At 46.5% G+C, this 16,552-nt stretch overlaps 1 protein-coding gene across 1 annotated transcript in view; it reads left to right on the top strand.

Annotated features, from left to right (window-relative positions):
- The window catches only part of PCSK2 (proprotein convertase subtilisin/kexin type 2), a 250,070-nt gene that overhangs the window by 205,743 nt on the left and 27,775 nt on the right, over positions 1–16,552 (top strand). Inside the window, exon 8 of the mRNA XM_003933180.4 lies at positions 3,439–3,614. Coding sequence (XP_003933229.1) covers positions 3,439–3,614 — 176 coding nt within the window. The remainder of the gene's footprint in view (positions 1–3,438; positions 3,615–16,552) is intronic.

Raw genomic sequence — 16,552 nt, 5'->3', positions numbered from 1 at the left:
ATTGGAGATTTTGAAACCTGTTTAAAAACCACACTGTTGACCATTGTGAAAATGCCCTGAAGTTTCTCTACCAGCTATGAATTGCTTTCATATATTATTATCACTATCATTATTATTGGCTAATGAATCTCATAGCACTGCAAATAAATTTATATTTTAACTGAACTTTTCAATAAACAAGTAAAAGATCACTGTACGTACAATGACAAACAGTTTTCAGAACCTAAAACCTGGATGAGCATGCGCTTCCTCCTTAGCCTCCAGGGCTAACATTCATGAGCACAAAAAGTGGCATTGATGGGCACTGAGGCTTGGGGGCGGACGTAGCATTTACCGGAGGCAGAGGCAGGCACACCTTGTGCAACAGGAGCAGAAGCAGAGGGGATGCATCTCGAATCCACTGAGCCATGCAGCCCCCAGGACACCAGGGCTAGCCACAGTGCATGCTGCACAGGTACTCAGGGAAGGCTCTAAATGAATGGAAGGGACCCACAGAGTCACCGCTACTCATTAATGTGCTGTACAGGCCTGCCCCGGTGGCAGATAGAAACACTTGATATGCGTCTGTGTCTGTCCATGCCGATCAAATACACACATCAGCATTTTTAGGGATGTGAAGACACTGACTCCCAGCTCCTTTGATTTCTTGATTCTCTCTCTCTCTCTCTCTCTCTCTCTCTCTCTCTCTCTCTCTCTCTCCTCTCTCTCTCTCTTCCTCCTTCTCTCTCTCCCTCCCTTCCTTCCTCCTCTCCTCCTCTTCCCCCTTCCTCCTTCCCTCCCTCTCCTCTCTCTTTCCCTCTCGTCTCCTTCTCTCTCTACCTTCTCTCTCTCCCACTCTCTCCTTCCCCTCTCCCTTTCTCTCTGACTGTTCTCCCTCTGCCTCTCTCTCCCATTCTCTCTGTCTCTCTCCCTCTGTCTACTCTCTCCTTGTCTCCCTCCCTCTCTCCTCTCCCACTCCCTCTCTCTCCCTCTGTCTACTCTCTGTCTCTGCCCCACATTGCCCTGTGGCTCCTAGAGCATCCAGGGGCAGAGGAGAGGCCGTCCCTAAAAACCCTTGGGTCACACTGAGCCTCTGTCTTGGCTGCTAATGGTGCAGTTGCTTGCAAAATTAATACTGTATCTCATTCAATTAATGCATGCCTCATTCCTCCTGAGCTTAACAAGATTAAAAGAATGTCGGGCACCTGGCCCCGAATATGAATGAAAGCCTTGCTCTCAGTCTGTGGCCACCCCATAATGTTAAAACAGTCAGAAGATTAATGCACATTCGCTCTGAGGTTCTTGTGCAGTGCAAGGGGAGCCCGTGAGGGTGATAAGAGCTGCAAAGAGGCAGAGGGTTCAAGGCACAGCTGGAAGTGCCAACCACCAGCCCTGGCAAAATCCAGGGCTCCCATTGGTTGGTTTGGGGGGTAGCAGAAGCCTGCTTTGGCCAGGGTTGAATTTCTCTCACCTTCCAGTTGAGGTGGACCACTCGGTCCTGGTCATCTGGCCACTAGACAAGTTAAAGAGCATCTGAGCAAGTGAATGCCTCTCTCTGTTTGTTTATTTCCCACCCATACAGTGGGCATGACTTCGCACAAGAAGAGGCTGCATTGATCAGCTTATTCTGTGGCTTTATTGGCCACCTGCATTAAATAAACTTTTTCAACAACAAAAAAAATATAGGGGGACCAAAAGCAAAATACAGAGTCTTTAAATTCCTATCTATTTAAAAAATGAACCATCAGATTTAATATCTGGAAAGTTCAAACTAAAGACTAGGCTTATTCTAGATAAGATTCCTCCAGGAGAAAGACTGTTAACTGATAACTGGATGTTTGTTGGCAAAAATGGTGGTTTGACTTATGGGTTAATGAGAGAAGATGGATGAGCAGAGCTTGTTATTCATTCTTCTGGACCTGTTATTTCTGTTGGGGAGAAAATCAACTAATAAGGCAATAATGCCAGATATTTATTTACCAAATATTTGTCGAGCTTAAAATAAACATCAAGCATCATGTTGATCCTCAAGGACACAGAAAGGAACAGAACAGACACTTGCCCTCTACTCAAAGACCATGCCATCTGGTGTATGAAACACTCGGATAAACAGTTGTGATCCAAGGTTAAAGGAGCATTGAGGTCAATTGCAGCCCCAGCACAAGAGGACAATGAGCACTGAAGAGGAAAGTGAGAGCCTCCAGGCTGAGGTCTGAAAGTAGCAGACCCTCAGCAAAAGAAACAATTTCATGTCCATTTCAGGTGTCTGGCAAGAACCTGGGTGGCTCTTACTTCTACTGATGTGCTTGCCATGTCAGAGAGGGAGGCTTGTGAAATAGTGTCCTTAAGGCATAATGTCCTTTGGCCATGGGGGACAAGGAAGGGGTTTTGGGGTTCAGGTTTTGACTGTGCATGGCCCAACCCCTTCATTCCATAATCATGGCGGGTGGAAAGACAGGTCAGCTTCACTAACACTCTAAGCTCCTTGCCACGGAATCCTGAGCCCACTGACCCGTCCAGATGACAAAGTCTGTAGAGAGGAACATGGCCCTGTCAGCGAAGTTTTGAGGGTAGAGATGGAGAAACAGCACACCCTTCCCAATGGTGGCTGCTGAGCTCCCCCTGGAGAGGCCTTTTGTGAATGGCCAGAGCGGGGCCAGAGGGGGGCTGGAGCACCACCCCGTGGGGGCAGCGCAGGCACCTTCACCCTGTGCTCCCTGGGTCAGGTTTATGTGCCCCTCACTATTCTGGACTGCAGGGCTCTGCTCCTTCCCAACATCCAGCAATAAATCACTCCCACAACGCATCAGAGAGGAACACAAACTTTACAGCAATGCTGTAGGGAAGAAAGGAGAGGGGGGTGTCTGACACAGAATTACTAATACAGTTTAGAACGGCCATCTCAGCCTTTCTCTCCAAAGTCCCTCTCAGCTACAGTGCAACTGGGAGTTCCTCCTTCCTGACTCCACCTGCTCCTGCACTGCCCCTGCACCTCTCTCTGCCCCCTGACCTCTGCCTCCTGCCTGTTGGAATTTCTCCTCAAATATCAAATACCGATTGCCTCCCACATCTATCACATGCGGTAGCTTTCTTTCTCCCCTAAAACTTGGCTGCAGCTGACACCCAGTTCTCTGAGGACAGACTCCTACTTAGAAACAGGCTAATCAAAGAATCTCTTCAGCAAAGGTGGTCTCTCCCATTAGGAATTCTGGTAAGGTTTGCTAGGGGAATAAATTGTCTTTAAATCACTACACCAGCAAAGACGGGGGTGGGATGCAGAAAGGAGCCAGCAGGACTGTCTCCACCTCCTTCTTGATCCCTGGACTGCACGGTGTCCCCAGGGCACCTGAGGTCTCCCACCCTTCCAGCCACACCCAGAGCTCAAGCCCTCCTCCATCTTCTTGTCTCCTGCGAACTGGGGAACCCAAACCTGGTGTCCTCTGCTCAACGTGTCCACAGGCATCCGCATGCTGGACCAGCCTTTCATGACGGACATCATCGAGGCCTCCTCCATCAGCCACATGCCGCAGCTGATCGACATCTACAGTGCCAGCTGGGGCCCCACAGACAACGGCAAGACAGTGGATGGGCCGAGGGAGCTCACGCTGCAGGCCATGGCCGATGGCGTGAACAAGGTAAGCGGGCCGGCCCCCTGGGCCCCAGCCACTCACAAGGTGGGGCCAAGCCGGTGGAGTGGTGAAGGCAACTGGGTGAACCACGGGGCCAGGAGAGCAAAGGCGGGGCTCTCACCCTGTGTGCAAATCCAGATCCTACAGGAATCTGACAGCACAAGGGTTTAGCCATGCGGGAGGCCGACTTTGGGGAGGCCTGTGAAGGATAAGGATGGAGGGCAGAGGAGCCTCAGTCATGATGCCCGCCTGGCTCCTTCAAACGACAGTGGGAGGAAGGGGGCCGGGAAGGGAGGGTCTCAGATGGCAGTTCCCCCACCAAAGCTGCCAATCACAGGCAGAAAGGGGCCTGCACTGGCACCCCCACCACCTGCTTAGTCGTTGGCTGGGAGCAGTACACAGGACATGAGATCTCGGCGCATACCGGGTGGTAGATCCAGGGGGCAACAGCCAGGACTGTGACCACGACCCTCGTGCTTGACGCTCGCGGGGCAGGAGGTCTGAGCATGCGTTCTCACAACTGCTGCTCCGAGATTGGCCCCGGCTTGGAGAGAGCTGAGGAGAAGGAAGCAGGGCACAGCCTCCAAAGGGACAAGATGCAGGTCAGTGCTGCGTAGGGAGGGGAAGGGGGCCCTTCTCTGAGATACTGGGGCTGGAGCCACCCCAGACCAGACACAAACCCAGGCTCAGGGACCAGAAGATTTCCAGGCTCCAGCCTATCAGCAAGTGACTTAACCTGGCCTGTAAAACGGTGATAATGTGGGGTCATGGAATCACTGTGATGTGTAAATCAGATAAATATGCCAGTGCTTGGCACTGAGAAGTGCCTGCAAAGGGTCAGCATTTGTCCCAGTCTCAAGTGTCACTTAAGCAACCACCCCAAAACTTTGTTGCACAGAACACAACTCCTGCCAGCCCGGTGGCTCACACCTGTAATCCCAGCACTTTGGGAGTCTGAGGCGGGAGGATCACCTGAGGTCAGGAGTCAAGACCAGCCTGGCTAACATGGCGAAACCCTGCCTCTACTAAATAAACAAAAATTAGCCAGGCATGGTGACAGAGGCCTGCAATCCCAGCTACTTGGGAGGCTGAGGCAGGAGAATCACTGGAACCCAGGAGGCGGAGCTTGCAGTGAGTCAAGATCACTCCGCTGCACTCCAGCCTGGGCAACAAGAGCAAAACTTCATCCCCCAAAAAAGCAAAAAGAACACAACTCCTTTACTACACTTGGGATGCTGTGGGTCAGGAATTTGGACCAGGCATATTGCGGATGGCTCATCTCTGCTCCATGATTCCTGGGGCCTTAGCCAAAGTACTCGTTACTTGAGCGTCCCTTACCAAACTGTTGTGACTTCACCAGCTGTTCCGATGCACCCGTCTACTTGCCACGCGTGGCCCAACTCCCACCCCTTGGCTTACACAGTCTTCTCAGGCCTGTCCTCACTGTCAGGCCGACAGCAGCCCCCTCCCTGTGCTCCCAGAAGACTCTGTGATCAGCCTGGACGTGGGACTCACACAGGAAGGTCATCGCCGTGTGCGGAGTAGCAGTGATCTGGTGCTAAGTGAGGGAAGGACGCCACATGAGATTTCGTGTGTGGGCTTTTGGGTCTTCATTTTAGGAACTTTTAAAAATTTGCTTCTTATATTTTGGTAAATTCCAAATAGATGAAATGGCTAAAGAAACCAGCACTATTATAAATAAATTATAAAATGCATCCGTTCCACATACGCATTTAAATTACGTACAGTTTATGGAAAAATGCATAAACTCATTACTTATACATGGATAACACCAAAATAAATGAACATGCAGACCACCGTGTGTTTAACACCGGCATAAAAAAGGGGATATTGGAGGAAATAACAGTGGGTAATTGAAGGCGGCTTTTCCATACACTTCTTGAGGGCAGAGAACATGTGTTTTCCTGCCCAGACCATCCTCGGAAACTGGCCGGGGGCTTGAGGACATAGTGGATGGGCTGTTCAGTGGGCAGATATGGAATTAATGCAGACACTAATGTTACGGTTGAGAGGCTGCAAGTCACATCGAAATCTATGACTGCAGTGGATGCCATTGGTGCCCAGCGATATCGCCTTTACCAGGCAGGCGTGGGGGCCACCCAGCTGCTGTGTGAGTGTTGACTGCTGATGGCTCACAGCGGCCCCTCTCACAAAGCAATGCCCTGACAGATGGAATCTTCTCTCCCAGAAAGTTATGACCCACCCCTGCCACACACACACCCAGGGCACAGCCCACAGCCAGTGACTAAGACAGGAGTCTGCTTGCCTCCAACTGGGAGGAGTCTTCAATGTAATTTATGCTCCAGAGCCACCTGTAGGCCACGCCAAGGCTAGGCTTTACCCAGGACTGCAGGGCTTTAGGGTTCCTTCCCCTCTCTATCTTACTTCACTCCCTTGCTCACAGGCTGCTCCTGAGAGGCCTCCCTCAAGGAGTCTGGGGCAGCTGAATCTCTGTCTCAGGCTCTGCTTCTAGGGAACACCTCCCACAAACACTGCCCCAAAATTTACCTGTTAGCTTTCCCTTTTTCCTCTGGCTGCCAGGAAGCTTAGAACTAAGTGTGTGCCTATTACCATTGGATTTTTAGACTAGGTTTTCTACGTTCTTCTTTTTTTTTTTTTTTTTTTTTTTAAGACAAGGTCTCACTGTGTCACCCAGGCTGGAGTGCAGTGGCACAATCTCAGCTCACTGCAGCCTCAACCTCCTGGGCTCTGCTTCGGCCTCTCAACTAGCTGGGACTACAGGTGCACAACACCATGCCCAGCTAATTTTTTGTAGATATGGGGTTTCACCATGTTGCCCAGGCTGGTTTCAAACTCCTGGACTCAAGAGATCCTCCCACCTCAGCCTTCCAAGGTGGGATTACAGGTGTGCACCACCACACCCAGCCTCTTCTACCCCATTTTTCTCCATCTCTTCACCACTCACAGCCTCCAAAATCATCCCTTAGCTTCTGTCCCTGTGGCCTGTGTTTGTATTCCTAGTGAGTCTAAGCCTCTGAACAGTAGGCAATGTAAAATTTGTAAAAGAACCGATGAAATCAGCTTGGTGTGATTAGATTCTATTTAGCCATGAGAAATCTAACTTTGAATCCTTACTAAACTGTTGCTTGCTTACACACATTCCTCTTCTTACCAGACTAAAGCATCTCACTAGACAAAAATTGGCAAGTTCACATATAAATTCCCCAGGGTCTCAGCCCTAAACAAATAGTAAGCAATATTTCAAACAAAGTGGAACCCTTCAGCTCAGGGGCTGGCCAACCTTGGCACACAGGCTGGAGCTAACCCCCAGACTGGCTTTGCAAAGTCAGTTTCCTCAGAACAGAGCCAGGCCCTTCTAGGCCTTTGTGACACTCTGAGCACCTCCAACCACAGCTGTCACAGGCCCCTGGGGAAGGAAGCACATAGGTCACCAAAGGAGGGGGCTCGTTTCTCAGAATCAGGCTTTTCTGGTTGCTGGCCCACATCCCGGTCTTCACTAAAAAGCCAGCACTGCACCACAGCAGGTCTGTCCTGTTGCAGGGATATTTCAGCAGGTGGAGAGCTCCTTTGACAGGGGAGAGCCCTGAGTTTTAACCTCAGTCCTGCCCCCAGGGGCTGGGGAACTGCAGACTAGTCAGTGCCTCCATTCCTTCCCTTCTGCAAAACAGTCTGAGACAGTGCTTCTCAAAGTATGACCATAGCCCACCTAGGAGAGCGAAAAATGCAAAACCTCAGTGCCTCCTCCCCCCGGCCCAACAGATGCCGCATTTTAACAAGATCCCATTAAACTTTGCAAGATGTTGCTCTACATGATCTTGAGGATCCAAATCCTGTGATCCTGAGATCCTAAGACCCTAAAATATGGTTTCTTAAAAGCCGTAATGAATAGAAAAGGGCAGCAGAGGTGACTCATTTCCAGAAAGGAGCAGCCTTGTATTTCCTCACCAGGGTGATGGGTTGGACGGGTGGGTTGTGTGATGACTGAGCCACATGCCATTTGTCCCTATATTGAAGGAACAGAGGCCCAGGTAGCTCAACTAAATAGTTTTCTGGTAAGAATGCACCAGAAGGGGCTGGGTGCACTGGCTCATTTCTGTAATCCCAACACTTTGGGAGGCCAAAGCAGGTGAGTCACCTGAGGTCAGAAGTTCAAGACCAGCATGACCAACATGGTGAAACCCTGTCTCTACTAAAAATACAAAAAAATTAGCTAGGAATGGTGGTGGGCACCTATAATCCCAGCTACTTGAGGGGCTGAAGAAAAGGAATTGCTTGAACCCAGGAGCCAGAAGTTGCAGTGAGCTGAGATTGTGCCCTTGCACTCCAGCCTGGGCAACAAGAGTGAAACTGCATCTCAAAAAAAAAAAAAAAAAAAAAAAAAAAAAAAAAGGAATGCACCAGGAGGGATCAGGGCAATGAGATGGATTCAGATAAGGCTTCATAGTGCCTGGGACCAGACAGGCATCCTGATCCAAGGTGGCTACAGGATGCCAGCCCCAAGAGTGTGTGGAGCCCTACGAGAGGGCTCTGCAGTCACGGGGCTAGGCCACGCCCACCCTGTCTGCTTCTTCCCGGATCTGTGGCTCTCACTCTCCACCCCATCCTTCCTCTTCCTTGAGGCTTATACTTAGAGGTGTTTCCACTTAGATGCCACCCCACTGGCACCCTTGCTTATTACAACCTATCAGCCTCTGCTCCAGCTGCCACCTGCCCTAGATGTTTTCTGAGAAATTTTGGTTCAAAATTAGGGGAGACACCATCCCCAAGATGAGGCTCCAAAACTAAGAAAATGTGGTTCTGTTGGGAAGGTTCAGAACTTGCAGGGTCAGCAGTCAGTCAGAAGGTTTCCAGCAAAACCCCTTTCTTTCTCCTGTGAGAACATCAAAGAATAGTTGTCTATATTCACAGTCTTCTTAGGCGTCTAATGGAGCAGTTTCTTCTGAGCTGCTGAATTCTTTCAAAGGTCTGAACAGAAATATAAGACTGTATGCACCTGTATTAGTCCATTTTCATGCTGCTAGTAAAGACATACCTAAGACTGGGCAATTTACAAAAGAAAGAGGTTTATTGGACTTACAGTTCCACACGGCTAGGGAGATTTCACAATCATGGTGGAACATGAAAGGCATGTCTTACATGATGGTAGACAAGAGAAGAGAGCTTGTGCAGGGAAACTCCCTTTTTTAAAACCATCAGATCTTACGAGACTTATTCACTATCATGAGAACAGCATGGGAAAGACCCACCCCCATGATTCAATTACCTCCACTGGATCCTTCCCACAACATGTGGAAATTCAAGATGAGATTTGGGAGGGGACACAGCCAAATCATATCAGCACCTCTTCTGTTGCAGATTAAACCATGTTCCCAAATATTCATATTTTGGGGTCCTAATTCTCGGTACCTGAGAATGTGACCTTATTTGGAAATAAGGTCATTGCAGATGTAATTAATTAAGATGAGGTCATAATTGGAGTGGGGTGGGCCCCTAATCCAATATGATTGGTGTCCTTATTTCAAAGGCCAAAAAAAAAAAAAAAAAAAAGAACAGGAACATTTGGGCACAGATATGCACACAGCATGTGAAGATGAAGGCAGAGGCTGGAGAAGCATCTACAAGCCCAGGAAAGTCAGAGATGGCCAACAGCCCACCCAGAGCTGGGGGAGGAATGGGATAGATTTTTGTCTCCAGAACTTCTAGGAATGGATTCTATTCCTAATGGAAGTGTCAGCAAGGTTGGCTGACACGCCTGTCTCCAGAACTTCTAGGGAAGAAATTTCTGTTGTCTAAGTCACCCAGTGTGTGGTCCTTTGGTTGTTACTTTGTTCCTTTGGTTGTGGTCCTTTGGTAGCAGCCCTGGAAAACTAACGCACCTTCCAATCTGAGAATGGATGGTCGAAAAAGAGGTTTGGCAGTGTGGGAATGACCTGGTCCCTGTTCAAGGTCACCTTGAGGTCACCTGGCCCTCTCCTTTACAGCCAAGATGGCCAACAGTTGATCCAATGACAGTTTTTTTCTTGTTCAGGACCTTAAGAAGTCTCCCTCCCTCCCTTCTCTGACATAGCTTCCTCGAAGGAAGGAGCATGGGCAAATGCTCATGATGCAGTCCTAAGAGAGAAAGACGTTTCCAAGTTGGGGACAGTGCTGTGCTGAAATGCTCCCAATAACATCACATTGGTAGCCTGAAATCAGACATGGAAATAGACAAACACCATAAGTAAAGTCCTTTTATGCCCCCCTTAGAGAGCTGATTATTAAACATTTACCAGCACACCCCTCTTTAGAAGACTCTTCTGACTTCCCTTAAATTATAGCACTCACATACCTATGTGCTCCCCCTGCAAATAACAGCTACCCTTCCCTTATGAGTCTGGAAGTTCCTTTTGGAAAGCGGAAAAACTGGAAGAAAAACACCTGAAACCTCAAGGTTTTATGTTTCCCCAACATGATAACTTTCCCAACCAGAGTCCTAAGTTACCCCAAGACTGTGGAGGACAACAAGGAAAGACCTCACACCTTAAGAGATTCAGCGCTTTTACATTAAAGGCAAAGATCCCAGAAACACAATTATGAAATGGGAAACAGAGTCCTCGAAGTGAACATCATGGTGACAGCAGCTGAATGTCCATTGCTACCCTGTTTAGGAAATAATGTAGATGCTTTATTACAAGGTTATGCCAGTCTGCTGTTGAAATTCAACCCATCTGAAACAGCAACGGGAACCCTGACATTTGAGTGACACAATGCAGTTTACAGAGAATGTCTGCCAACAGGATCAGATGGCAGGAAGTGATGTCCCTGCACTGTTTCAATGCCTGGTCTCCTTAAGAAGTATTTTGATGCACAGCCAGCCTGTTTCTTAATTGCATTATTCACTGTGTGACTGGAGAGAAATGGTTACACATCCAAGCCCCAGACCAAGTGACAGCAGGTGCCCAGGAGAACACTTGGCTGATCCCCTTTTCCTCAGCAGACATGGATTTTCACTGAGAGGCACTTTTTTTGACACCTGAGGCCAAAAGAAAGTCAGGCAGGTAGGCAATGTCTGCCCTCTGTCCAAACTGACAGGACAGATGGTGGCAGTGCTCCACACCCCTGGGTGCCCCCATCATTTTCCATGGATTTCTGCACTGCTCCACTGCCCCTCAAAGCAGGAGCTCTCTTTCTCCTCCATCTCTAGTCTCCCTGGCTGCAGGTGAAAAGGCTCTTTCAAGCGTGATAGTCCTGCAAAACATACCGAGCCCGCTGAAGCTTAAGAGAAAAAATTGTTATGACTGATCTTCAGATGACAGCATGAACATCTTTTAGAAAGTGGAGTGGGTATAATGAAAAATAAATGATTTCTCATTTGACTTTTCCCCAAGCAGTGGGAATAAATTTCCCCCCAAGCAGTGGGAATAATGTTTTCCTTGTTTCAAGGTGACAATTTTTGGACAACATTGTAGGATTTTGGAAGTGAGGGTGCATTGTGCATTAGTGAAGATTTTCTCCCAGTGACTTCCACTGTCTGGTTTACTCTAAGGGAAAAGCCACCTCTGAAAGGCACTCTTCACATAAACAAAGGAGTCAGATAATTACCTGTTACACAAAGGCACTTCTTACATTTGTCTTTGAATTTTAGCATCTCTACGTTGTTTTGTTTGACCAACGTAGCAAGGATTAAAAGGACAAGAACAAAGAGGAGATAGGTAAGAGACTTTTATCAGGGCACACATTGTTTGCTGTAGACCTCACCATCTCCAATTGTCTGACGCCTGCTTCACACCAACATCACCCACCTGGTTCCTTAGGGATTTGGAGTTCGCACCCCCTACATTTGCTTAATAAGTACTAAAGAGAAGCGGTGAGGAGGGGGCAAGAAGGAAATCCTTTTTTTCTTTTATTTTAATCTTTAGCTTTGTAGGCTACATGTTGGGTTTACAGTTACAGCATTTCTCACATTGTGTATGGGAAGAGAGTGACCGTCAGAGATCCCTGAATTATGAAAGGGTTCAATAATTGGCTTCTGTTTCAGTTTTGGATCTCTTAGAAGCAGATCCTGAGGCAAGATTTGGAAAGTAGTTTATTAGGGAAGTAAAGAGAATACCAGTAATGAATGGGAGGTATGTGGGAAAGACACAGGACCGGTTAAGTGTATGGTATCCTGTCAGCCATCACTCTCAGCAACTGGAGCTTAATGCCACTGGGAAACTTTAGAAAACCACATCAAAACTTGAGAACACACCCCAAAGGTATCCCACCCTGTGGCAAAGGAGCTGGATTGTTCCCAAAAGGTTGTAAATGCCCAGTGCTTTCAGCCTGAGGATGATGCACAGAGCAGCCTTCAGCCCCTTGGGAGGAAGCCCTTAGACAAAAAGATGAGTGTATATACTGACGTTTGGAAACTCCCAGGCACAAGGAATTCTAAGGGCCAAGGGATATGGGCCCATACACAACTGCCAAAGGGCAATTTAAACAAAACCTAACCTGAGACTTAGAGTCATCACTCCCTGGATAAATAAAGCACTAGCAAGATGATGTGTTTACTGTTCCGGAATAGGATGTAACACTTGCAAAGAAGGAGCTGCAAAGAACAGCCATTATGGGACACAGCGTCTTATTTTGCTCCAACAATCAGAAAGGGAATTCGGGTAATGCTACAAGGTCTTGAAAGTGACAACTGATTCATGAACTTCTTTCCACAACTTGAGGAAGTGCAGCCACCCAGGGCAATCCTGGCACACCTTTTGCTGACTCTGATGACTACAGTTCTTCTTAATCACTCTTTGGAGTGGCTACTGGAGGAAATATTTTAGGAGTATTTAAAGACAAGGCTACAAAAATTCTCTACGGTACAGATGAGATGGAGCATTGATTGTTTATTCCCTAAGGGGCTGCAAAGGGCAAAGCACAGGTCTCAAGTCTTCTCCCAGCTGGAATGTATGGATGAGGACCACTTACAAGACAACCACCATCCAGGAAAGCAGGGGACAGAAGGCTGCCTGGGGAGACAGTGATTAATCAGGTGTGGGCGAGAGGAGGCCACAGTGCCACCTGCTGAAATTTAATCAGTCATAGGTCGGACGCCGTGGCAGCAAGTGCCAGGGCCTCTGGCAGACAACGAATGCCTCCTGCCAAGGAGCTCTCAGGATTACTCCGCTAGCCCAGATTTATGCTCTGCAGCCAGATGAAGGTCGCAACAGAGCAGAACTGCTGCAGCGTGGAATCTGCAGCCCAGCCTTGGAAACAGCTGGTGTCGTTACCATCCCTCCTTTCATTTTCTGGGATAAAGAGAACTACAAGAAAAGTCTGGTGGATTTCAGGTGATCCTTGTGACCAACCGTCTCATTTTCCAGGGGCTTTCCTGTTTTTAGCACTGAAAAGTCCCACATCTCAAGAAACCCCTCAATCCTGGGCAAACCAAGAAAGTTGGTCACCCACCCTTCGGCGTTATGGGTAGCGTTGGCCCACCTGGGCCCAGTGAGAAAGTCACCCAGGGTTAGAGGTTGACGTGAATGTAAACTCAGCAGCACCTCTGACATCAGAAAGATTCATCACCATCATGGCTGGATCCTTTGAGTAATGAGACAGAATAACACAGGATTCTGGTCTCCAAGGAGGTTATACAGAAAAGCAGCCAATAATTAAAGACAACCACAGGTGCCATCAAACACCAAATCGAGGTGAGGATTTAAATCAGAGGCCAAGGCCGACTGCACCATCCTCAGCTTGGCTTTGCCAGAGAACCTTATACCCTACTCCCACTGAACTACCACAGAACCCAGAGGGGCTCTGCAGAGTCTGGCACTGACGAGTGAAAGTTCCAAACTACGTTGGCACATGCCTGTAATCCCAGCACTTTGGGAGGCCGAGGTGGGTGGATCACCTGAGGTCAGGAGTTCCAGACCAGCCTGGCCAACATGGAGAAACCCCGCCTCTAAAAAAATAATAATAATAAAGAAAGAAAGTTGCAAGCTAGGAAGGATACTACCTATTATCACTCCCACTCACAACTCATTGATTAAAATGACTTATAAGACCTCACTCAACCACAAAGAGGCCTGGTCATGGGCTGAGATCACGGACAGTTTGAAATATTTAGCAAGCAGCAGCGGTGACTATCACAGTGTGCACCTAAACAGTTAGGTAGCTCAAGAGATAACCAGTTTACCTAGTGAGAACAAACATGAAAATGTCAAAGATGTCTGTGAATAGTTTGAATAGAACTTTCATGAACTATGAGTGCAGAAAGGCAAGATTCATAAATCAATACATTGTTTTATGTGCAATTGAAAATGTGTTTATTTTTAAATTCGTATTTTAATACCAGATTAAAGTAATATAGTGGGAAAATGTCCACAAGTCTAAATGTAATACACACAAAAAAAGGAAAAACAGAGTAACTATATATGCATCTAGACAATAAAAATCTAGCTCAGTTTCTTAATACGGGAAGAGCTCTTAAAAACCAATAAAAATAATTTAAATAATTTAAACTAATCAGATCTTGTGAGAACTCACTATCACTATCACATCACTGGAACAGTGTGGGGGAAACTGTCTTCATGATTCAATCATCTCCCACCAGATCCCTTCCTCAACACGTAGAAATTACAATTGAAATGGAATTTGGGCGAGGACATAGAGCCAAACCACATCATTCCACCCATGACCCCTCTCAAATCTCATGTCCTTTCACATTTCAAAACCTATCAGGCCTTCCCAACAGTCCTCCAAAATTTTAACTCAAAAAAAAAAAAAAAAAACCAATAAAAATAATGCTATTAGGCCAGGCAAGGCGGCTCATGCCTGTAATCCCAGCACTCTGGGAGGCCCAGGTGGGCAGATCACTTGAGGTCAGGAGTTTTGGACCAGCCTAGTCAACATGGTGAAATCCTGTCGTCTCTACTAAAAAAAAAAAAAAAAAAAAAAATTAGCCAGGCACGGTGCTTGCTATGTGCCTGTAATTTCAGCTACTCAGGAGTCTGAGACAGGAGAATATCGAAACCGGGAGACAAAAGCTACAAAGAGCCGAGATCACATCACTGTACACCAGCCTAGGTGACAGAGCTAGACTCTGTCTCAAAAAAAAAAAAAAAAAAAAGAATACTATGAAAGAGAAAGAATGGGCAGAGGATATTATCTTTTGGGTATTGAGGCTTTGCTAAATTATTCACAGAGCAAGAATACAAATGAGCAGGAAAAACACAAAAAGATAAATTCAACTTTAGTGAAAAAGTATACAACTCAAAACAATGAAGTCCTATTTTTGCCCACCAAATTGGCAAAAACATTTTAAGAAATCACAATTCTAAATCATAACTCATATGAACTGAACGTGGAGTTCGCATGCACTGCTGGTGAACGCACACACTGTTAACAAACTTTATCAAGAGCAATAATATGGCAGATGGGCCAAGAATCGTCATTCATTTTTTTCACCCAAAATTTCCTCTTTTAGAAATGCTGCCTCAGAAAATAAAGATACAAAGACATGTATAAGATAATGTTCATTTTAAACATACAGTACTTTATCAAAAACTAGAGACAATATTCTGTGTACATTCAAGAAGAGGTGTAAATAAATTGTAGAATGCCTATGTAATAAAACTAATTTTAAAAAGTAGGTGTAGAAGATTATTTAATCACATAAAGAAATGTTAATTATATAATAGTAAGAAATACCTTTTAAGCAGGCCAAGAAAGTCAATCTATTTTTATTATCCCAATTTCACTTTCGAGACTATTCTTATACTTTGCATTTATATGTAAAGTTGGCAGAGATCCACAAAATATCACTGGTGATTATATATTTATGTAAGATTATAATGGATTTTTATTTTCTTCATCTTCTATATTCCAATTATTCTACAATAAGTATTATTTTCATACTAAAAAATGTAATAACTTTTTCTAAGGTATGCTCATGTTGTATGATGAAATCAAGGTAACTGGAAAAAATTACTATAATTGCATGTTTACAAAAAGATAGGCTCTCCCACGCTTGCCTTATGAGGGGTCTGCACCCTGCACCCCTCCAACCCTGGACTGGTACCTGCTCTGGTCATTAACTTGGGTCACTATCCATTGGTTAGGGTGAAGGGACTGACTCACTTTAGCCACAGGTTTCTCAAATTTCTACCTCCTCAAATGTAGGTGATGTGCTGGGGACACAGCAAGCCACTGCCCCAGTCTCTAGCTGGAATGTCACCCTAGCTGACAGTAAGCAAACGGTAACATTCTTTTTATATGATGAGCAAAATAAAAAAATGTGCATGAATATTTCAGAAGTTTTGGGCTTGTGAGAGGCTACTTTAGGTCATGCCCAGCAAGTTCCAACTCACAGCTCTTTACCATTGGGGTCAGCAGGGTGGCTCATCCTGGACAGAATACGGGATACTGCTTTGTCAGTGTGAGAAGGCTGTCCTTTGCATAGTTTAGTAGTCTCCCTGGCCTTTATCCACTAGATGCTAGTAAAACACACACACAGTTTGACCACCAAAAATGTCTCCATCACTGCCCCCCAGAGCAAAAGTCCACAATGGTTGAGAACCAAGGTGGTTAAGTACATGCCATAGGGCCTAGGTTAAAAGTTTCCATTTGATGAAAACTTTTGAAAAACACTATAATCTCACTAAACTCCAAAAGAAGAGTTGCACCACTCATTTAATTTCACCTAAATGAACTTGCTTTTTTTTTTTTTTTTTTTTTAAAGACAGGGTCTTATTTCGTCACCCAGGCTGGAGTGCAGTGGTGTACTTTTATCTCACTGCAGACTCAAACTCCTCAAACTCCTGGGCTCCCGAGTAGCTAGGACCACAAGCATACCCCACCACGGCAAGCTAATGTTTTATTTTGTACAGATGGCGGTGACTGGGGCTCTCGCTGCTTTGCCCAGGCTGGTCTCATACTCTTGGCTTCAAGCATTCCTCTCATCTCCAGCCTCCACTTCCCAGAGT

This window comes from Saimiri boliviensis, chromosome 9 (genome assembly GCF_048565385.1).
Source record: "Saimiri boliviensis isolate mSaiBol1 chromosome 9, mSaiBol1.pri, whole genome shotgun sequence".
NCBI lineage: Eukaryota > Metazoa > Chordata > Mammalia > Primates > Cebidae > Saimiri > Saimiri boliviensis.
Note: the sequence above shows the minus strand (reverse complement) of the source record. Positions and strands in the feature narration are given on the sequence as shown.